The sequence below is a fragment of the Ananas comosus genome, linkage group 18 (genome assembly GCF_001540865.1).
Source record: "Ananas comosus cultivar F153 linkage group 18, ASM154086v1, whole genome shotgun sequence".
NCBI classification, from domain to species: Eukaryota; Viridiplantae; Streptophyta; class Magnoliopsida; order Poales; family Bromeliaceae; genus Ananas; species Ananas comosus.
This window is the reverse complement of record NC_033638.1, coordinates 5,455,373-5,478,953: the sequence shown is the minus strand read 5'-3', so window position 1 is coordinate 5,478,953 and position 23,581 is coordinate 5,455,373. Positions and strand designations below refer to the sequence as shown.

General features: G+C 38.3%; 1 protein-coding gene across 1 annotated transcript; it reads left to right on the top strand.

Annotated features, from left to right (window-relative positions):
• Positions 3,438-8,859, top strand: LOC109723728 (U-box domain-containing protein 1; the record flags this gene model as incomplete). Its single annotated transcript, XM_020252195.1, is given in 2 exon segments — positions 3,438-4,438; positions 8,562-8,859. A coding segment is annotated over 1 exon segment (981 nt), but the record flags the coding sequence as incomplete, so codon positions are not given.

The following is a 23,581-nucleotide window of genomic DNA, read 5'->3' as shown; positions in this document are numbered from 1 at the left end:
CAGGTGGCGAATCAAACAGAATGAGATAAATAGTCATTCCGATTCCGATTCCAGCTTATTTCCATTCTGTTTCCGATTTCCATTCCGACTTCGAACCAAACACACCCTAAAACTCTTTTAAAGAATTTTTGCAAATTCTTAAATATCAAGAGTGTAAGTTTACACCTATATTATAGATGTACAGATAATATTTTTCAAATAAAAATTATCAAGTAATGCCGAGGATACACCTCTAGATTATATATAAATCTTACACTATTTTTATGAAGGGTTCCAATTCTCTACTTATTGTATTAATACTTTTTAGAACTAAAAATGTAAAGAATTTTTACCAATCTTTAGATGCTTGGAGGTAGACCTGGCAATTTCTACCTATACCCGCGGATGCCCGTGGGTTACTCGCAAATTTGTGGCTAGGAATTCTAATTTTTCTTACTCAAAAAATTATAGATAAAACGGATGGATACCCGTTAAATAGTGGGTATTTTAGGCAATCTGCGGGTATCCACGGCTACCCGGATATACATTTTTAAATTAAAAAAATATGTAATATTTATAATATTGACTCTATAATGATAAAAAAATTTATTAATTTTGTATCATGAAAACTCAGTATGATAAAATATTTTTATGATTTTATATTATTTATTATATGTTATGATATTTCAAATAAGAAATTATGTTATGTTTTTGAAAGTTTTATATATAGGTTTTATATTTGAAAAGTATAGGAATAAAAAAGAAAAAGAAAAACTTGCCAGTAATCCGCATACCCGCCCGTCCGCATGTAGGCTGAATAAAAATATTGATTATCTAAAAATTTATGAATAAATTTTATTCATACTTATACGATCCATAGATATAATGATCCAGCCGCCGGTTATCCAGTCTGTTTACCGTATCTACTTGGAGGTGTTAGATTAATACCTAGTTGTTATAGGTATCCACGTGGCATTTCTTTCAAAATTATCTCCATAATATACTTTCCACTAGTCAAATCCGATGATCACGTGGTAGACCACGAACCGGGCAATTAATTAATTAATTAATTAATTGCTCCCATTAAAGCGTCATTTGCACGCAAAGTAGTCGTAGTTATGACACCAGCGGAGCAAATTAGTCAGAGAGGTTCCAAGATTGGTCGCCCTGCTTTTCCCACCCGCTTACTTGTCCCCCGTTCCCATCTCCTCCACCAACCTTTGTCCCGTATCATTTCCTCAGAACCGCATCCCTATTTCCAACTTTGCCCCCGCGGAGGTCAATAAGGCTTGTTAAGTTAATTGAAAAATTATTTTTTATATAAAAAATATTTTCTTACTTTGTTTGATTCAGCATAAAAATATTTTTATAATAAATATTTTTACAAATTTAAAAAAATTTAAAATTTTTATTTTTCGTTATTGTTCGACGAAAAATGAAAACTTAAGCAGGATAAACCTCTTTACATTCTTTTTTTTGTACCAAACAAAATAAATATATATATATAAATACTTTTTTTTTTCTACAAAATAAACACTATAAAATGTAAAAAAAATTTCCGACAAAATTTTTTTTTACGAAGAATTATTTTTCACAGTTTTACGTTGAACCAAACAGACCTTAAATTAAAAAGGTTGCCCCGACATTTGTACTAAATTTCATTGCGGTCCATATTTTTTCGAAAATAAACTTAACATTTCATGGACTTATATTTCTAAATACATTTAATTAGCCCATTCAATCATCAATTGTAAATTTTTTGACAAAAAAAAAAAAACATGTGGATACTAGGTTTGTATGCTTTAATAAGATATTTAAAATTAAAGTCATGTAGGTTTATTTGGATACTTAAATATGTTATCTAAATTTATTGAAGAAGTAATTGATCCAAGAGAATTGTTGTCAAATATATAGAATAAATATCATATTTAGTCTTTAAGTTATTTTTTAAAAAATAAAATAAATTGCGTAATAGATAAAATATATTATCCTACGAAATCATGCTGGCCAAAGGCCTTTCGAAAAACGTATTTTTTTAAAAAATAAACTCTCTATTTCTAATCACATAAAAATAATTATTATTAGATATTAGATATCTTATTCAGCCATCTGAAGAGGGCCTTAAAGTTAAAACAAGTTTTGTTCAAAGAAACTGATCTATCTATATTGCAGAATTGTAAGTCTAATTCCAATTTTTAATGTATATATGGATTCGAAAATACTTATTGAATATTCAGAATATTTTTTTTTATAGCCCTCAAATTTATAGGTTTTCATATACCACCACAAATTCATAGACATCTAAAGGATGATAAACATGCAGTAGATAGTAAATATTATTTCTTTACTATCAAAAATATTTTAGCTTCATTAATTACTAAATTAATATCAAAATTATAAAATAAGCTAATTTGATATAAATCTAAAAGACCAGAAAATACTTAAATAAATAAAAAAGAAAAACTAAAGTAAAACTTTGTTGGTCGGTACTGAGATTTCAAATTTAAATCCTACTTGTTTTATATTTATAGTTGAGTTTTTTTTTTTTAATAAAAAATGAATGAAACGAGTAGGTTTATCCCACGAGAGAATTGTATAATTTTAATTAATATCTTATGTGCATGCCTTGATAGATCCACAACTCAAAGTAAATTATAATCCTCCAACATCCTCATCTAAAAATATATTTTTTTCTCTATTACTCTTATCACTTTAAATGTTGGTTTTAGTTATAGATTTAGCTTTCGTTTGGAATTATGGAAAGATTGCGTTACATACTGTGAAAAAATAAGAAAAAAAATATTCTGTTTATTTTCGTACGTAATATTATATTCCGCATATCGCGATAAATCGGTTATGATATATTTTTTGTGATTAATCAAAGAATGTAAAAATATATTTTTATATATTTTTATCACAACTATATTTTATTTAATAGCTTAAAATGACGTTAGTACCAAACTAACCCTCGACATTTCTCACCCCTTATATACTGGGGGGGGAATCCGTCCACGCGCATCGAATTAGGTCCGCGTCCTCACTTAACCCGATAATGATTCTCCGAGCCTTTTATTAATCCCCCACTAATACAAGTAACCGAAAAAAAAAATTGAATTTCCGAGAAATTCGACGGGGCCCCACTCATTTTCGCACACGCGTTCGCTTTTCATTTGAGAGAAGTCCGAATCGCTGTTTCCTGTTTCGTGAGAGGTCTTCCTTAATCGTCCGATTCCCTCTCGCTAAAGCGTGACACATCGCGCATTACGTTTTAAGAAAACAACGTTTCTTTTCTTTCTCCGCTCTAATGTTTAGCTATTAATTAATTAATTAATTAATCATAATTAAGGAGAAGAGAGGGCTTTGTTTTTTGTTTTTTGGTGTTATTGTTTATTGGGGGCGTGGTTGTGGGTAGGGATGGAGGTGAAGCTCCGCACGGCGCGATCGCTGGTCCAGCGGCNGCCGCCGACGACGAGGAGGAGTCCGTCGGCGCCGCCGTGTCGGAGATCCGGCTCCTGTCGAAGCACGACCCCGAGACCCGCGCCCCGCTCGCCGACGCGGGCGCGATCCCCCTCCTCGCCGCGCGCCTGCTCTCGGACTCGGCCGCCGCATCGCACGAGGACGCCGCCGCGGCGCTCCTGAACCTCTCGATCTCGGAGCGCGAGGCGGTCATGTCGACGCCGGGGATCCTGGACGCCTTCGGCGCCGCCCTCCGCCACCCGTCGTCGGCCGGCGCGGCCCAGCACGCCGCCGCCGCGCTCTACAGCCTCCTGGCCGTGGAGGCCTACCGCCCCATCATCGGGTCGAAGCGGCCGCTCCTCGCGTCCCTGGTCGGGCTCCTCCGCGCCCCCGGGGCCCCCACCCGCTCCATCAAGGACGCGCTCAAGGCGCTCTTCGGCGTCGCGCTCTACCCGCTCAACCGCCCCGCGCTGGTCGAGCTCGGCGCCGTGCCCGCGCTCTTCTCGCTCGTGGTCAAGGTCGGGCGCGGCGGCCTGGTCGAGGACACCACCGCCGTCGTCGCGCAGGTCGCCGGGTGCGCCGAGAGCGTGGACGCCTTCCGCCGGGTGGCCGGGGTGCGGGTGCTCGTCGACCTGCTGGACCCCGCCACGGGGGCCACCGCCCGGACGCGCGAGAACGCCGCCGCCGCGCTGCTCAACCTCGTCATGGCCGGCGGCGAGAAGGCCGCGGGGGACGTCCGGGAGGTCGAGGGCGCGGAGGACGTCGTGAGGGAGCTGGCGGACGGCGGCGGCGGCGGCGGCAGCGCGCGGGGGAAGGCCAAGGCCGAGGCGCTGCTCCGGGCGCTCGACGGCGCGCGCGACTGCGGGCGCCGCCGCCTCCTCGATCTCTTCGACGAGTCCGATTTCTTCTCGCGGCCGCGGACGACTTCCTCGTCGTCCACGTCGATCTCGCAGTCGGAGGCTTCCAAGGCGTCAAATTACTAATGTCTAGCTAGCCGCCATAGGTAATATTTAATACTACGTACCATTGTTAATTTGCATTATGATCAGATCGAACAAATTTGTTTCTGTAAATATCCATCTACATTTTAGAGCTCCTACTACCACCGAAAATAGGGTTGTTGTAGCTTACAATAACAAAGCTAATTAATTAGTTAACATTGTAAATTAGTAGCATTGACAAGACCAGGTTCCGATGGAAACGGTTCTGATTTTTTATTTTTATTTTTATTTTTATTTTTATTTTAAGTCTAGAACTAGAACTAGAACTAGAGCTAGAAGAGGATGTGATGTTCATGAGTTTATATATCTCATGTGTAGTGCGATTTGTAGTATAAAATAGCTTTTCGGATCTGCATGCGCTTTCCTAATTAATGTCTTCTTCTTCAGCTAGTTGCGTCTGTACTGCATGGTGGATATATGTATACAAAAATGAGGAATTTGATAAAGATTTAAATTTTATACCAAGTTAGGTTTCAAGTTACTTGAAATTGCACGCTTGATGTTTGTATCAATTATATACTACATAATGGAATTTTCACAATATACAAGAACTAACATTGTCAGATTTTTTTTTACTTATAAGTGATCAAGGTGCTACAAAATTGACTATATATTTTGGCATGCGATGTGGTTTAAGATTAGATTGTTCGATTTCAACTGTTTGCTTTGCGGTTGCTTTTTGAAGTTGAAAATGATTCTTACAAATTATCACACTTGCTTTTTGGAAAGTTCTAATGTTTCAAACCGTGTTGGATATGTTAATTATCGATTCAAATGTCCCATCGCTAAAAATGATTTTACACTACAAATTAAGGTGATGGTTCTATTAGTAGCATCCTCACTTAACTCAATTAATTGTATCTTACATTTGGCGGATATAAAATATTTTTAGCAGTAAATTTAGTTTATTTATGTATACTTTGATAGAAGTTTCTTATCCCGGTTATTAATTAAATTAATTTAAATTAGGGATAGAAAGATAATTTTTCTCGTAATGGAGGAGAAGGGTGGATGGGGTACGCGTGTCGCCGTGTGTTATTTCAATTTTCTTTTTAAATGTTTATAGAAAGAAAAGATAGATAGTGCATGCCAACTTATTAAACCATATCGTGGCTTGCTAAAGCCATGTTTGCATGTGATGATAAAAAATTATTTTCGAATCAAATGATACCTTAGACGACAAGACCTGAAAGTTAAAGTAGCGTCTTCCTTTTCTTCTCTTTTTTTTTCTAGAAAAAGCAATACATACACCCGATCTGAAAGTTTATACTGTACACACATTTATCTAATGGGCAGATCGAATTTGTTTACTTGTCATATAATATGACCTGTAAAAAATCTCACTTTTTAATTACGTGCAACTTATGATTTATACTCCTTTTTAGGTGTGTAAAATGAATAGCTTTGCTTCTTTTTTTTCTTTTTCTTTTTTTTTTTTCTATAGTAGTTGGCAATAGTAGCAAAAACTAGTTACTATTTAGTTTTTGATCCTTTGATCCATGCACAGTAGAGAGTTCACCACTATTGTGACTGGATTCAAGAGCTGAAAAATTGGTGGCAATTAATAACTCGGTAGCTACTATTACTAGTATTCTAGCCCCACTACTAAATGAATTGATCCTTCTCCTACTCAAATGGTCCCATGCATGCTTAGTCAAAAAAGAGCATTTGCATTAATTTGTTCACCTACATATCGGAGTCTACAACATTCTGCAACATATAGCTTGACAGGTACTTCTCATCCCATGTCAGTCTTTTTTTTTTTTTTTTTTTTTTTTAGAGATAAGTAAGCATACTAAAATCCGCCTTTTTCTCTATTTTCATTTAGAAATAAACTTTAGCTAGAAATGTGAATCAACTAGGCGCGTTCAGAACTTGCGGACCTCGGGTACCAATCCACTAAATTCTTTGGCACTTGCGCTAGGACGGTCGGTTACAGTCAGTCATTAATAATGCATGTTGCATCACTACCGAAAGGCCACATGCCTTACGGCAAGAACTTTTTTTTTAAAAATTTTTTCAGAGTAAACTTTAATTTGCCTCCATGTTGTTGGACTTATTTTTATTTAATCATGCACTAAGAGTCCCAAAAATTACACATTAAAATTATCATATGTTTGAAATCCCATTTCATATCTTGCCATTCTGTGCATTCAAAAATTATGTTTAACTATCATGTGGTTATCAAAGGATTTACTTTGCCTATCCTATTTGATAGTATGTATATTTTTTAGCATAAAATACAAGCATTAATTTTCAAGATATATTAGTATAAGGGCAATTTTTGAACCCGAGATGATCACAACAAGAGGCATATTGAAATTTACCTTATTTATATGCAAATTCAACTATTATTTTTATCTTATTATAATCCACCCACCCGCGGCCCCGCCTCCGCTTCCAGTTCCTGCTGCCGCCCGCTGGGGAGAGGGGGGAGAGCAGAGAGACCGGGGGGTAGGAAAATAGCGGGTGAGAGAACGCGTGACAATGAGGGGGGGCGGGGAGCCGTGGTGGAGGAGAGGTAAATGAGGAGACGAGGAGGGGGGAAGAGTGCGCGCGGTGCAGGGCCGGAACCCCCCCGGGCGGCCCGCACCCGCCTGGTGCGCGCGGTCTTCCGACGCATGTGCGGGGAGAGGCGAGAGGGAAGAGAGGAGTGAGGAGAACCGGGGGAGAGGCGGGAAGGGAGGGTGGGCATGTGCGGGAGGCAGCACCCCCACGCTGAAGCGAGAGGGAGAGAGAGACCTTCTCTCGTCTCTCGCCCCTCTCTCTCCTCTCTCATCTCTCTCTCTCTTCTCCCCGTGGTCCTCTCTCTACTTCTCTCACCCCCTCTCTCCCTCTCCTACCCCCAGCCCCCCCCTCTGTCCTGCTCTCTCTCTCTCTCTCTCTCTCTCTCTCTCTCTCTCTTTTTTCCTCTCTTTCTCTCGAGCGTCGAGGATTCGCTACGTTGAAGTGCCATTTGGTTGGATGCAATTATAATTACAATTAATGTAACTAAAAATACATGCAATTAAAATGCAAGAGTTTAGACCACATTATCTTTTTTGGTTGCATAAAGTAGAAAGTACTATAACTATAAATTATTTATTAAGTTTCACACAATTGGGAGCTGTATTTACAAACTTGCTACTTTATATACGTGATTTTGAGAATTTTGTTAATTTAATTAAGTTATGTTATTAAATGAGGAAAAAACTTTCTTTTTTTTTTTTGCTAATTTCATTCTCAACGGATATTCCTGTTATTGATAACGGAACATACAATGGAGAGAGTTATTTTGATTATTCTAATGTACAAATTTTGTAATAATTGCAGCATACATTATATTTTTATAAAGAGAAACTTCAAATATCTCCCATATGGTTTAGCATTTTCTTACTTTAGTACCATGTGGTCTAAAATGAATCTCTTTAGTATCCTGTGGTTTTATTTTTCTCTTTCTATCGGCACCTCCGTTACATCTACGTTAAAAAATATAAAAAAACTTAGATACTCCTCCTGTAATTTATCGAATATTAACTTTAGTATTATGTGGTTTGCAAAATTTTTTACTTTAGTATCCTGTGTTTTAATTTTTTACTGATTTAACAGAAAAATTGATTGAGGGAATAACGGAAAGAAAAAAAACGAAACCATAGTGTAATAAAATGATGATACAGCTTAAATCACAGAGTAGTAAAAAGAGAAAGTGTTGTGGTATTTAAAGTTTTCCCTTTTTATAATGTAGCTGGCGTAGTTATTACATGCACTTGATGATTGGAGTGCGTATTACACTTTTAAATTTCATTTATAGAGGATTTATAATTAACATCTATCTATACCTATATATTATTTTCCATGAAGTTGCCACGTGGCAGTCCCTCCTTCATCCTTACCTTCTTCGATCTTCTTACTTTTTGATGATTCATCTTCTTACCCCATTTCTACACGATACTTCATCTTCCCAACCGCTTACCTCCCAATTAATGTGGTCACACGATCCAATTTCATATAAACAAATTGCTGTCATAAGAAAAAAAAAAAGTAAAATAAGATTTCTTCGTACTCTTCTTTCTCTTTTTTTGTCGCTTGTAATATTTTTAAGCTTTTTATCTTCCTATTTTTGAATTATATGTGGACTGAAATTAGGGTTCCGCGGATTGTGGCGCGGCATCGCAGGGGAAAGCAGAGATATATTTGGAGTCACTGAGGAGAAAGAAGTGGTAGGTTTGGAGAGATCCGTATGTGATCGACGTGACTGTGACGAAAAAGGTGGTCGACGTCAACAATGGAGGCAAAGGTGATGTGGAGATCGGGATTCGTCTTCTCGATGTCGGCAATGTGATCAAGATGCATATGGAGTAATAATTCTATTGCTATTTCTTTCATTACTATTGTTATAATTTATTTACTAAAATTGTAAGTTTTGTTACATTTGTACTTATATATGTTTCATCTCTTCTATTTGTATATATATTAATATATATTATCTTTATTTATTAATGCTTTATGGCAATTCAAAAAAAAATAAAATTTTTACTTTGTTAATCTTCTGCCTTCTATAGCATTAGTCCACCGCAACGCATGGGTAACTTCACTAGTTCAAATTATTATGATAGATTCAATGGCATGCGAAAAGATTATATTTGTGTGTGTTGTGGAGCTACTATGCTATCGGAAGTATAGAGGAGTTAATGCTTCCGACTTTTTTGACCCTTGGATCAAGAATTGTACGATCGGGATGGTTGCGGTCCTCTCTAAGGTTGAGTAGTACCTTAAGGGTTGAGTGGTCCCTACAAGATAATAGTATTAACTCAAAGGTTAAAAATGATCAAAGAGGTTGATCTAAGGGCCAAAAATTCGAAAGCACCAGATCCTCTATGCTTCCGATAGCATAGTAACTATACTCTCTCTCTCGCCTCTCACTCTCTCTCTCTCTCTCTCTCTCTATATATATATATATATATATATATATATATATATATATATCATAAATTATAAAGTTTCCAACATACTGTTAAATTGGAAATTAAAATTCTCTAATCTACTATATAGTGCACTACATCCGTCCAATACTAAATTAGGCGATGTACATAAATTGAGAGCCTCCACAGCCCCTACGTATTGCACCAGGTGTAAAGCTAGCATATCGTACATTACTAGTGACGGATCCCGTGAAGGAGCCTGCTATCACGGACAAAGTATTTTCTGCTGACTTTTCCATTGCAATCGCCTATACTTTAAAGGAAAGTTCTATCGGAGGTTTTGCTGGGACATACTAAAAGTTTTTATGCGAGTTTCAAGACTGATGACGCGGATGCCGAAGGGTCAAAAGTTGTGGCCTCCACCCTCACTCCTCAGAAAATTAATTGTAATCCTTTATCTTTCTCTTATCAGTACACAACATTCCTCAAAAACTCTCTCTTTTGTACTTAGTTTTAGGACGAGTGGGTCCCAACTTAGCAAGTTGAGAGATAGGCTTACTCACTTCACGAAGGAAGGCAAGCACCGCATAGGCTAGACAAGTGATTTCGTTTAAGTCTATGACAGTTGGCATCAAAGCGAGTTTGGAGCTTGAAAGCCATGTCTACGTTGGATGTTGCCATCGTTGACACTGTGCTTGAACCTAGAGTGCCCAAGCGCAGCAAGAACAAAGAGCCGCAGATCCTTGCGAAGGAGTTTTGTCCGCTCAAGGACTGCATGGGCTTGTTGGAGGACTCATCTGCGAGAGTAGAGGAGCACTACTCTGTCCTATCCCAATATATGGGGATGATGGAGGAAGGGCTAAATGTCATGGAGGACAACGTCACGGTTGCCATGGCAACTTTTCGCCATCAGCTTAAACAGTTCGGCAGCGACCTCGCTCGTTGCGAGGATGAGCAGAAGGCCTTGTTGGAGGACCTTGTCACCAACATTGACAAGGTCGAGGACCTCAAAATGTGGGTTGACTATCCTTGAGAAAGCGGTGGCTCGTGGCGTCGAGACATGAAAGGAGCACACCTTGAAGGTCCGCGTCCCTGAACCCCCAACACTTCAAGGGTACACAAGATTAGAAGGAGATTGATAATTTTTTTTAGCATATGGAGCTATATCTCAAAGCATTGCTGTTAGAGGACAAGGAGGGTAAGGTCCAAATCGCAGCCATGTACGTCTCTGATAATGCCATGTTGTGGTAGCGTCAACGATCGGCGGAGGTGGAGCAGGGTTGCTGCCAACTCAACGCTTGGGAGGATTTCATGTGCGAGCTCAAGGTGCAGCAGTTCTACCATGAGCAAATCAAACATATTATGTGGAGGCAACTTCGACAGCTCAAACATCGTAGGACACTCAAGGAGTATGTCCAAGAATACTCAAAATTGATGTTTGCAATCTCCAACATAGCCAATGAGGATCGATTGTTCTTCTTCCTGGATGGCCTTCAACCATAGATGAATAAAGAGTTCGTGAGGCGAAATGTGAAGGATCTAAACTCTGCAATCACTTTGGCAAAGAAAGTACCTGAGCGGGAGCGAACCGAGGGCATTCGAGGTGAACCACCAAAAGTGAGTAACATTAAAGGTAGGGGAGGGCACCGCAATCCAGGGGACACGAATGGGTGTCACACCGTGGAGTCCTTTGGCTTTAACAGCCACTGGGGAAGTGCTCAAATTTTTTTTTTTTAAAAAAAAAACCTTGACTCCCAGGGTATACCAAATCCGTCACAAATACAGGGAGTCCACTGTTCACACGGACAGAATCTTTCATGTATTTGCACGGCATCGCACATGTACAAGATACAACAATAACTGTATGAATATCTACATACATTAAGCACATCACAATTACCATTTATTTCATCACAGATATTCACATCCACATCTAATAGTTTAAAATGTTTTCTATCCGAAAACTTATTTTAAAACACTAAGAATCATGAAAGCAAAAATAACTCTTTTTAAAATCGTTTCCAACACGGAAACATTTTCTTTTGAAAACGCACTACCACGCGAGGTAGAAAACCATATTCATTTTGTAAGAAGTCCATAAATCCTTTATTACATTCGCAAAATCTCAATTATTCAAATAAAGAAAACCACTGAACCATTAATAGTAAGTCAATTATTAAAAAGGCAGGTTTGAGAAGTTTAACCAAAACGACGGGCCGATAGCTATATCAAATGCTAAGTTGTGTGCCTCGTGAACCGTCCCCACTCGGACCCGCGACGTCACCTAAAAGGAGATGGGGGGTGAGAACATGTACACATGTCTCCCTTCCTGGTGGGCACCGCAAGCCGACGAGCGCGAGGGGTACTCACCAGTCAAGGAGGATAAACAAAGGTATAGAAAACGGTAATACAGTAGCAATGATAAACAAAGAAACGGGAAACATATATAAACCACTACTACTATTGTATGCATGCATCAACTGGACGACTAGTCCAAAAGTATCCAATCAGAAATCAGCCATGTTGGTCCACACACCTCAGGCCTGTGCCACAATTGCTCTAAACCGTAAATGACCCAAGTATAAGCTCTTCGGTCTGAAAGTATATAACCCCAGCATAAACTCTTGGGCTTACGGACTGACATTCCGAACCACTTTTTCGGAAAAGAATATCTTCTTGCGGTGGATCAGACTGCTGGTGTTCGTAAAATGCGTATGAGCAGTGGCGATCGATGCTGATATGCTCAATAGCCAAATATCAGCAACTAGCCGACAATCCAATCCCTCAAGGTATACTGATCGTGTAGGTCACCAAGTAGTCCAACCCACCAAGTAGATCACAATAACAGATGCAATGAATCGACCAAATACGTCACAGTACGAGATACAAGAACCGACCGACTAGGTTACAGATCTCACATGTAATCATAAATCTGCTCTACTTCTACTCATGATACTAAACATGAAAACAACAAAGTAGAGCGTAAAAGGAATAACAAAAGTGCTAGGCTCAACGTAACGTATATGCAGGATAATAACAGGAAAAATGGTAAAAAGATGTCACCGAGTGTGCACCACTGTACCGACTTTGGGTTGAAGTACCCACCCGTATGTACGTAGCACTATTCTTCCAACTGCGGAAGAATATCAACCGGACCTACGAAGGGTCCACCGGATTAAAATCCAACCCAGATAAGAACCACTAACTCACAATCCCATCTATAAATCCAGGGATCGGTTTCCCAAAATCGATTACCATAACTCGCCGGAAGTCCCGAAAATCGCACCGAGACTCTGCCGAGACGCACGAACTGTCCCGGAACTCACCGACTCGTGCCACAAGTCACCCGCTGCCACTAAACAAAATAATTTGTGTGACTTGGCAGCAAACACATATCCTCACATCGAAACGATTATCGTCGGATAACTGTTCCGATCTGGGTTCTCGAAAGTGTCAATTTCGACACTGGAACCCACTGTCGCTCACCCATCGTCTTCAAACCCTCGAAACGACGCGGTTGGCTAGCCAACAAGGCTCAACGACAACATGATCTACAGTGAGGTACCGTCGGAAGAATTCTGAACCGAAATCGCGTTCTGTCGGCAGATTTCACCGAAAAACGCACCGAAAATCGACATTCGATTTCCTAAAAGCCCTAAGGCCTTGGACAACTAGTCCAGAGGTCATCCGCTGCCCGCACACACTACCCACAGCAGCCACAAAACGTACATTTACAAATAAGCCCCCGCGATTGTCTAAAATCACATTATTTCATGTGGTTTTTTGGGTTTTACAGCCCGACAGCGCAAACCGAGGACTTTCGAGCTTGGTTGAGACACCCGCTGACAGGTCTTGACGTGCCGGAGGCCGTTCTCGCGCTTTAGAGCAAGGCCGACCATTGTGGAGAGCGCAAAAGCAAGGAAAAATTTCTGTGAACAGCTCGCACAGTGCCTAAACGGCGCTTATCTCGCAATCCAGGGCTTCACGGACCCCAAAGGAGGTGAGAACGATGATCGACACAAACCAAGGATCGTCGTGCTCACTTCTGGGAGTGTCAGTGTGTCGTCGGATAGCTGAAACAGCGATCGAAACCCCAAACAGTGCTAAGAAAATACTAAATATACTCACCGGAGCTTGGTGGAGCATAGGGTGGCCGGCGGCGGCCGGATGGCAGGCGCGCCGGCAGGGGGAGGCTGCGGCAGGTCGGAGGGGGCCTGAGCACGAGCTGGCCTACGGCGGGAGGCGGCCGGTGGCGCGATGGAGAGGGATGAGCCCGTGAGACTTGGCTTGGGCTCATGGGGCAACGGCGGCCGAGCGGCGGCCGAGGGAGCGCCGGGGGACGGCGACCAGTCACCGGTGGCCGAAGGAGGGCGGTACGATCGACCGTGGGCGGTGGCGTCGTGCAGCAACCTCAAGTCGAGCTGCGTCTGGGCTGCCGCAGGGAGCTAGGGCGGTGGCGGCGGCCAGCGGGGATGGCGGCGACGGCAGGCGAGTGGTCGCCGGAGGCCCAGAAAGGCGGCGACGGTACTCGGGCCTCGAGTTCAGCTGAGCTCGGCCAGTGCTAACCGCTGATGGCCGCGGATCAACCAATGGAGGGGGGCCCGACGCGTGTGGTCAACTCCTTGAGGTCCATGGCCAGGAAGATAGTAGCTTAGTGGAAATGATGATGGAGAAGAGGCAACGTCGACTTTTCTGGCGGCCGGAGTCCCTCGCCAGCGGTCGGGGTGCGCTCGCGGCTAGGGCAAGAGGGTGCTGGGGACGGTTGGGCGTATCTGAGGGAGCTGGGACAACTAGGGCTAGGGTTTCGTGCATGAAACCCTAATTGCTCCATTACATACCAAGTGTCATTTTTGCAAAACAATCCTTCATATCTGAGGATTGGATTTTCAGCTAAGTCCCTCACAGCACGAGCGTTTTGCGCATACACACCTCGACATTCGAAATCACGCGAAACGATACATAAAATATTGGGTTTTTCGTAGATTTTTCGTTTCGCCAATTTCGGCCCCTCATCGGACTTTATGCGATTCCTGGAGATCCGTCCGTCGGATTTTCGATCGGATCGTACCAGCGCGTTCAGTACGACTGGGGCAACGAACTCACAATTTCATTTCACCCGATATGATCACCGATTTGCGACGAAACCCATCCCATCTCTATGTTTCCAAAAATCACACACACACACACACACACATATATATATATATGTGTGTGTGTGTGTGTAAATCAATTAAACCCCCTTTTTCTCGAAAATCGTGTATCAAAATTTAATTTCGTATGTTCCATTGGGTCCAGGATAGTTGAACCGTCGAAAACGAGCTTTTGGATCACTATGAACGGAGTCCAATATGCACTAGAAGCCATCTCTACTGATTGGCCTCTCCGAAAAACCGGAGTTACTATTCACTTAAGTGATTAGTACAGGTCACGTAACTTCTCCATCCTAACTTGTTTCCTCCTGAAACTTGTCGAGTTCTTATGTAATTAAATTTTACACAAAAACATCCTCAACAAAGGATTTATTTGCCCCCAAAAATTCCAGTCCTCATATTATCCCCCCCTTAAAGGAAGTTTCGTCCCCGAAACTTTACCACGTACCTACCGTAATCGAATTCGGATATCACTCCACTACTGCGGTATCACCTGTGAGTACTGGTCAGTCACATTTCCTTGAATCTAGATAGATCAACCTCCGAAGAAGGGAAGAATAAACTACAGTTTCACTCGGACAAGATGAGGGAAATATACCAGCTAATATATATGGATCAAACCCACAAGGATCAATATCATCCAATAACTTGCGGACAAAACTGTTCCGCAACTGGGGTTATCCGATCCCATAATTGCCAAATCTGAGATAATAACTTACTACTCAGAAACTCTATGTCTACCCAAACTTAGACTGCGTAGAAGTAACCGACTCATCTACGCCGAAAGTTCACGTAGAAAAGTCACGGGACAACACCACAACTCATATGTATATTTTCGTAGGTTGAAACGACATACTCCGACTAGCCAACAACACCAACCATCTCATCTCGAGCGAAGGCATATCATTATCCTAAAACTTGAGTCAATAGCACTCACCTCGGATACCACAGTCTCCTACCAGTTAAAACATAAACAACTGAGGTCAAACTCCTAGTATCGAAAACCCACCCACAGTATTCGACGCTCCTAGGTTCAAGACCTTACCTTCCGCTTTGTCACAAGGTCCAAGGCTGACAATACCAACTGAGCTCGACAATTTTGTCTCCTCAATAACTTAATCTAGTACAATCAAACCAACATATGCTCCTTGCAAGTTTATCACTTGATGCACAGGGTTGCCAATCGCAATATGCGACAATAACTATCGATAATGCCTAACACCTATCTCCACGAGACCCTGTCGCTGACCCTAGCAGTCGATGTTCCCACCCACCAAACACCTGTCTCATTGAGACCTAGGTACACCTGTCACCAAATAACCGGACAAGCATACTATTGCAAGATTTGCACGATAAGCCGAGTCACAAACCTTATACACTATCACATACCGCGACAACCAAAGCCAATAACTAGGCTCAAGCCGCTCATCAATCATGATTCAGAACCTCCCGGCAAAAAGTCGAGACTACCAATCAACGCAAACTTTTAGTTGTGAAAGGCACAACTAAAGAGCTAACGAGCACCCAGACTCGAACCAAAGTCAATACTTTTTGCAATGACGATAAATCAACTGCACAAAACCTGCCAAGGAAATACCCCAAGGCTCGCCACGTGGTCATAGATGACCAACACTCCAGGTTTTTCCACAAGACAATCTATAGAGATTGTCTTGCAAGAGACAACACCGACCCAATCCAAAAGTCCTAAAGGGGAAAAGAGTATTTTGTCCCAACTTTCGACAGTACATTGTTTGCAGCCAATATACTTATCAAAAGAAAAGCGAAATACTCGAAGATCCACTACCAACGACAAGTTGGAAGGGCGACACATCGAAGTACCAAACCACTTGATACATCTTTACTGAACCAAAAGTTCACAACCAAAACCGTCGAATCACCGACTTTGCAGGTCAACATTCGAAATCCAGTTAACTTTGAGTCGACTCACTAAGAGTCCCACAATATACTAACCAAGGTGTTGGATAGTTGCACACTATGGCTCGTGGCGTCGAGACACGAAAGGAGCACACCCTGAAGGTCCGCGTCCCTGAACCCCCAACACTTCAAGGGTACACAAGATTAGAAGGAGATTGCTAATTTTCTTTAGCATATGGAGCTATATTTCAAAGCATTGCTGTTAGAAGACAAGGAGGGTAAGGTCCAAATCGCAGCCATGTACCTCTCCGATAATGCCATGTTGTGGAAGCGTCAACGATTGGTGGAGGCGGAGCAGGGTTGCTGCCAACTCAACGCTTGGGAGGATTTCATGTGCGAGCTCAAGGTGCAGCAGTTCTACCTTGAGCAAATCAAATATATTATGTGGAGGCAACTTCGACAGCTCAAACATCGTAGGACACTCAAGGAGTATGTCCAAGAATACTCAAAATTGATGTTGGCGATCTCCAACATAGCCAATGAGGATCGATTGTTCTTCTTCCTGGATGGCCTTCAACCATAGATGTATAAAGAGCTCGTGAGGCGAAATGTGAAGGATCTGAACTCTGCGATCACTTTGGCAAAGAAAGTGCCTTAGCGGGAGCGAACCGAGGGCAATCGAGGTGAACCACCGAAAGCGAGTAACATTAAAGGTAGGGGAGGGCACCGCAATCCGGGGGACGCGAATGGGTGTCACGCCGTGGAGTCCCTTGGCTTTAAAAGCCACTGCGGAAGTGCCCAATTTTTTTTTTTTTTAAAAAAAAAAAACCTTGACCCCCAGGGTATACCAAATCCGTCACAAATATAGGGAGTCCACTATTCATATGGACAGAATCTTTTATATATTTGCACGGCATCGCATATGTACAAGATACAACAATAATTGTATGAACATTTACATATATTAACCACATCACAATTACCATTTATTTCATCACAGATATTTACATCCACATCTAATAGTTTCAAATGTTTTCTATTCAGAAACTTATTTTGAAACACTAAGAATCATGAAAGCCAAAAGAACCCTTTTAAAAATCGTTTCCAATACGGAAACCTTTTCTTTTGAAAATGCACTACCACGAGGGGTAGAAATTAAACCATTTTCATTTTGTAAGAAGTCCGTAAATTCTTTATTACATTTGCAAAATCCCAATTATTCAAATAAAGGAAACCACTGAACCATAAATAGTAAGTCAATTATTAAAAAGACAGGTTTGAGGAGTTTGACCAAAACGACGGGCCGATAGCTATATCGAATGCTAAGTTGTGTGCCTCACGAACCGTCCTCACTCGGACCCGCGACATCACCTGAAAGGGGGTGGGAGGGGAGGGATGGGAGGGGAGGGGGGGGTTGAGAACATGTACACATATCTCCCTTCCTAGTGGGTACCGCAAGCCGACGAGTGCCAGGGGTACTCACCGGTCAAGGAGAATAAACAAAAGTATAGAAAACGGTAATACAGTAACAATGATAAACAAAGAAACGGGACACATATATAAATCGCTACTGCTACTTTATGCATGCATCAACTGGACAACTAGTACAAAAGTATCCAATCAGAAATCAGCCATGTTGGTCCGCACATCTCAGGCCTGTGCCACAATTGCTCTAAATTGTAAATGACCCAAACTCTTGGGCTCACGGGCTCTTGGATCAAAAAGCATATAATCTCAGGCCTGTGCCACAATTGCATTGTTACCCCCTGAACTTTTCGCGAAGTTTCACTTTACCCCTCGAACTCCTAAAATGGACATCCATCACCCTAAACTCCAATATTTCGTTCATGTTACTCTTTCCGTCAGTTTTTCGTCAAGCTCCGTTGACGAGAAACTGACGGAAAGGGTAAAACGAATAAAATATTAGAGTTTAGGATGTTAAATGCCTATTTTAGGAGTTTGAGGGGTTAAATGAAACTCGCCAAAAGTTCAGGAGGTAGCAATGAAATTTACCCCGAGAGGACTCTTGACTATAAATTATTTTATTATAATATGTTACTTATGGATTGACTGCTAATCCTCAAGTTAGTGATCATGCTTCATTTTGAATTTATATATATTTTTATCCTAAAATAAATCATAACATAATTTATCCTACATTTTATTGTAATAAAAGCGAAAGAAATGAATAGAGTGGCTTAAAGATAAGAAAATAGTGATACTAACTACCTACGATGCTCGAACACTATGCTGTCCTGATGTATTCACTAATATGGTTGATTTACAATAGGTGTCCTCACTCGGATATAGATATTTTAATTCTCAGTTAATTTTCTATAGTACTCGTTTGTTTCTTTTATCTTTATAAGTATTGCCCTAGAAAATACACTTAAATAAAATGTATGTACTTCATTTCAACCAATTAGAAATTTTTAATATAAAAATAAATTATAGTTGGGGTAAATTGCATTGTTACCCCCTGAACTTTTGGCGAGTTTCACTTAACCCCCTAAACTCCTAAAATAGACATCTAACACTCTAAACTCTAATATTTTATTCGTTTTACCTCTTCTGTCAGTTTCTGGTTAACAGAGCTTGACGGAAAACTGATGGAATGGGTAACATGAATGAAATATTAGAGTTTAGGATGTTAGATGTCCATTTTAGAAGTTCGAGGGATAAAGTAAAACTTCGCCAAAAGTTCAGGAGGTAACAATGCAATTTAACCTGTTTTAGTTTTATTAGAACTGACAATCTAATCCTCTATTGCCTTCAAAATCCTTAGCTTTCTTACAGGTAAGAATGAAATCTTGAATATTCTTACTAGCATGAGTCTGTATAAACAGAAGGCAAAGCCTATTTAATTTCTATCATTTCTTATAAAAGGCCTTTTTAGCATCAATGCTTTTAACATGAAGTGGAGATGATTCATCCACTTGAAAAATCAAATGTAAATCCGTGCACCCTAATTATGGGTGAAAGTACTTAGGATAAACTCAGATTGAATCTAACACCATATTCGATCAAATGTGAATACAAATATCAAAATTACGTATTCGGTCGAATACAAATTTGGATGTTATATTTACAATATTTTTAAATTCAAATTAATTCAGATGCAGATGTATTAAAATATTTCAAATTTGGATTCAAATTCAGATTTGGATTTAGATTCGAATTCAAATTTGGATTCGGATTCGGATTCGATTTCGAATATCCAAAAAATAATATATATTATTATTAATTCATATATTGCGGAAAAATAATAAGAAGGGTGTAGCTTAGATGGTAAAAAATACTCTTATGTGAGATGAATTCGATTTCCCACACCTCAAATTATTATTAAAATTCAATAATAATAATAATTTAAATTCAAATATATATTTAAATTTAAACTTAGAATAATTATAATTATAAATTTGGATTTGAATTATACTTTGGGGTTTGATTGCTGGTTTATTATGCATTTTCTTCAGTTTATTATGAGTTTTGAAATTATATTTGTATTTGTTAAATCTTAGATTTTTTTTTTTTTTTGAGAGATAGGTAGCACGCTACCTGCTTCGTTTATTTCATTTAGAAATAAACTTAGCTAGAAATGTGAATCAACTAGGATTCGAACTTGGGTCTCGGGTATTAACCACCAAGCCCTTTGCCACTTGCTCTAGGGACAGTCGGTGTTAAATCTTAGATATTATTCAATAAAATATATATAGGTATATAAAAATTTGAACAAGAATGTGAAATTTTTAATTATATTATTGTTAATTCTAGTTCATATTCATATGCGTATATTAGAATATATTATTATCCGAATAATATTCAAATACAAATAAGATCCATATCCGAATCCGAAAAAATATTCAATTATATTCTAATTCATTTTTAGTAGATATGGTAATAAAATTTTAACATTATAGATATGGTAATCAAAATTTAACATCCGATATATATATATATGCGTATTCAAATTCACATAGAAAAAAATAATAAATATGAATATAATTTCATCAAATCTCCGACCGTATCCAGCTGTACGTTTTCACCCTAGGACAGACTCATTGAATATGAGTTTCCATGCTTTCGTGCATGCACCTGCCATCCTCTTTTGTCTATACGACACTAAATGAATCTCACTTTCTCCTTCTAATTCAATTATTTTGAACATGCATGGTTTCACTCTCATAAAAGACGAAAAATTATTATGAAAATTTTGAGATAAATTAATTAATAAAAGAAGAAAATGGTACAATTCAATTATTTTGAACATGCATGGTTCCGCTCTCATAAAAGACGAAAAACTATTATGAAAATTTTGAGATAAATTAATTAATAAAAGAAGAAAATGGTACAATTCAATTATTTTGAACATGCATGGTTCCACTGTCCTAAAAGACGAATAACTATTATAAAACTTTTGAGATAAATTAATTAATAAAAGAAGAAAATGGTACATGTATATGACAGTATCCTCACTCCCAAGTCAATTACTTAAAAAATATCCAATGCCATCATGAAAGTAGACTTGAAGATCATCCAAACCATCTCAATCTCATCTGCCAACCACCTCTCGGTCCCATCTTTTTAATTAGTTTGGTTCACGCATAAATAACCGCAATGCAATTATGTAATGATAATAATTTTTTTTTTTTTATAATGATGGAATAATAATGGGTTCCTATCGCTAGTATTTCATTACTATCAAAGGGAGAGGACCATTTCTATATATATATCTCCAATCCACTTTTTCATCATGGGGATAGCTACAGTTTCTTTTTTTTTTTTTTTCATAATTGACTTAATGGGGCGGATAACAATTCGAACCGGATCAATAGGGCCCCTCCAAAACGGATCATGTATAAGACTCGAGTCCAACAAATTTAAAAACAGCGATGATAGACAAAAAAGAGTGCAATAAGAATTTTCTTCTATTGATTAATTTTAAATTACTCAGAAACTTATTTATTAGGTTAATTTTAAAATTTTGAAGGGTATTTATAATAATATTTACAAGGTTAGTAATGAAATTACTTGAATTTGCAGGGGCATATAGTAAATTTCTCCAAATTTTTTTTACTTTAGCTCTCTTTCCAAAAATTGTGCAATTAATTATCATTTGTCTACTTATAGTATGACAGTCTAACTCATATTAGTTGTAGTATTTATAAGTATGTTTTGACCAACAACGTGCTTTTCTTATTTAGTTGACGTTTCTATGGTGATGAATGATAATTGGTCACATATTGTGACTTGTTCAGCCTAAAATTATGTCTATTAGGTAATGTACCGATCGAGGACTATCCACATACGCAAGCGACGAGTCAAATGTAGAAGAACAAAATCAACATATCAATGGCTCGATGGTTGGTACCTGAGGTTCCAAGTTCGAATCATAGTTGATTCACATTTCCAGCTAAGTTTGTTTCTAAATGAAATAAACGAAATGGATAGCGTGCTATCTATCTCTCTAAAAAAAAAAAAAAAAAAAAAATCAACATATCAAGTTTATCCGTACTAGTATTGGATCCGCGCTTTTAATTTGTGCGAGTAGCCGAAAAAAATAATATTTTAATCAATTAAGATATATATTATAATTATTAAATTGAAAATTTATAACTAGTGAAAAAAAAAATTTATAAAGTAACCTTATGTATATTATAAAAAATAATCTTTTTTATTATATATTTTTTTAAAACTTTCAGTATTTAAAGAGTTAAATTATTCTAACAATTTTGTTTAAAAGTTCAACCAAGTTTGGGTAGCCATTTTATAAATAATTTTTAACTAAAATTTAAAATTGGAGGAGTTATTTTAAATTGCAGAAAAGACAAAGGTGTGTTTATCTTATTAAAATTGATTGGAAAAAGAAGAAACTATTGTATGCACTTGATGTATAATAATATTTCATACACCGCAACTTATATTAAATGACAAATTTTTAAATATCAAAACTTAATTAAATATAATATGTTATACAAAGTCTAATAATTTAAATTATATTTAATTAATTAAATTTTAAAATCTCTATTAAATGACTTCAAGTATGTGGTGTATTTACACATATATATTCCATGCAGAGAATATTTAACAGAATGCACTCATAATTTCAAAGAAAAAGAGGATAAATCTTTGCTTGCACCTAGTGTATATTAATGATCCATACACCACACAGTATATTAAATAATTGATAAATATTTAATAATTAGTATTGTAAAATAAAATACAATATAAAATATTTAAATAATTTATTATATAATATAAATTTATCTTTTATGCGTAATTTAGAGTCAATTTACGATGAAATGAGTGCATCCAAATTTTCATAGGATATTTGGCAATTTCTCATTAGTTCATTATTTAATTGGCGACGTGGCTATCCATTTTTGTTGGATGTGATCTAAAGGTGTCCGTGGACCTGGTCGAATCGGGATAATTAATATACCGTACCCACAACCTAAAAAGAAATGGCTAGAAAATATCAATATATATATTATATATATATATATATTATTATATATATAATATATATATATAATAATATTATATATATATATATATATACTAAGTAAATATGTACGTTGCCAATGCACTGTAATATTATTACGGCGAGGGTAAAATTCTTTTTTAATAAATTTAATTTTATTGCATATTTATATGATTGCTAAATATAATATCTTAAATTTTAAAATAATAAATTTCCTCGCTATTAGAAGATATGCTTGAATGAATTATTATGAAATAAATAATATCATAATCGCGAAAATTACAAAAAATATTTTGACATATATAAATGAAATAAATAAAGTTTAGAATAGCTAAAAAGATATAATAATATTCTTTTAAATAACTCAAGAAGCAGAACAATAGAATTCGCATCTTCTCTGCATCATTGATTCAATAGCATCTTTCTTGCATAATTGATGTAATATTCTCGCAATGCATTATGTATCTTCCATGTATAAAAGAGGCTGCAGTAAATGCAAGAAATCATAAATTAATTGATGGATGATAAAAATTGAGTACTGAAATTGTTATTTGCAGCCTAAAATATTTTTTACCATACCTCCTCCTATTGATCTCCTCAAGCTCAGCATTTGTGCGATTGCATAAGTATCTTCCACCGCTTTGCCGAACTTGTTTGACAAACAACCCCTGAAAAAAAAAAATATGAGTTACTCATCACCACCATTACTAAACTCTCATTATATGATCTCTCTCT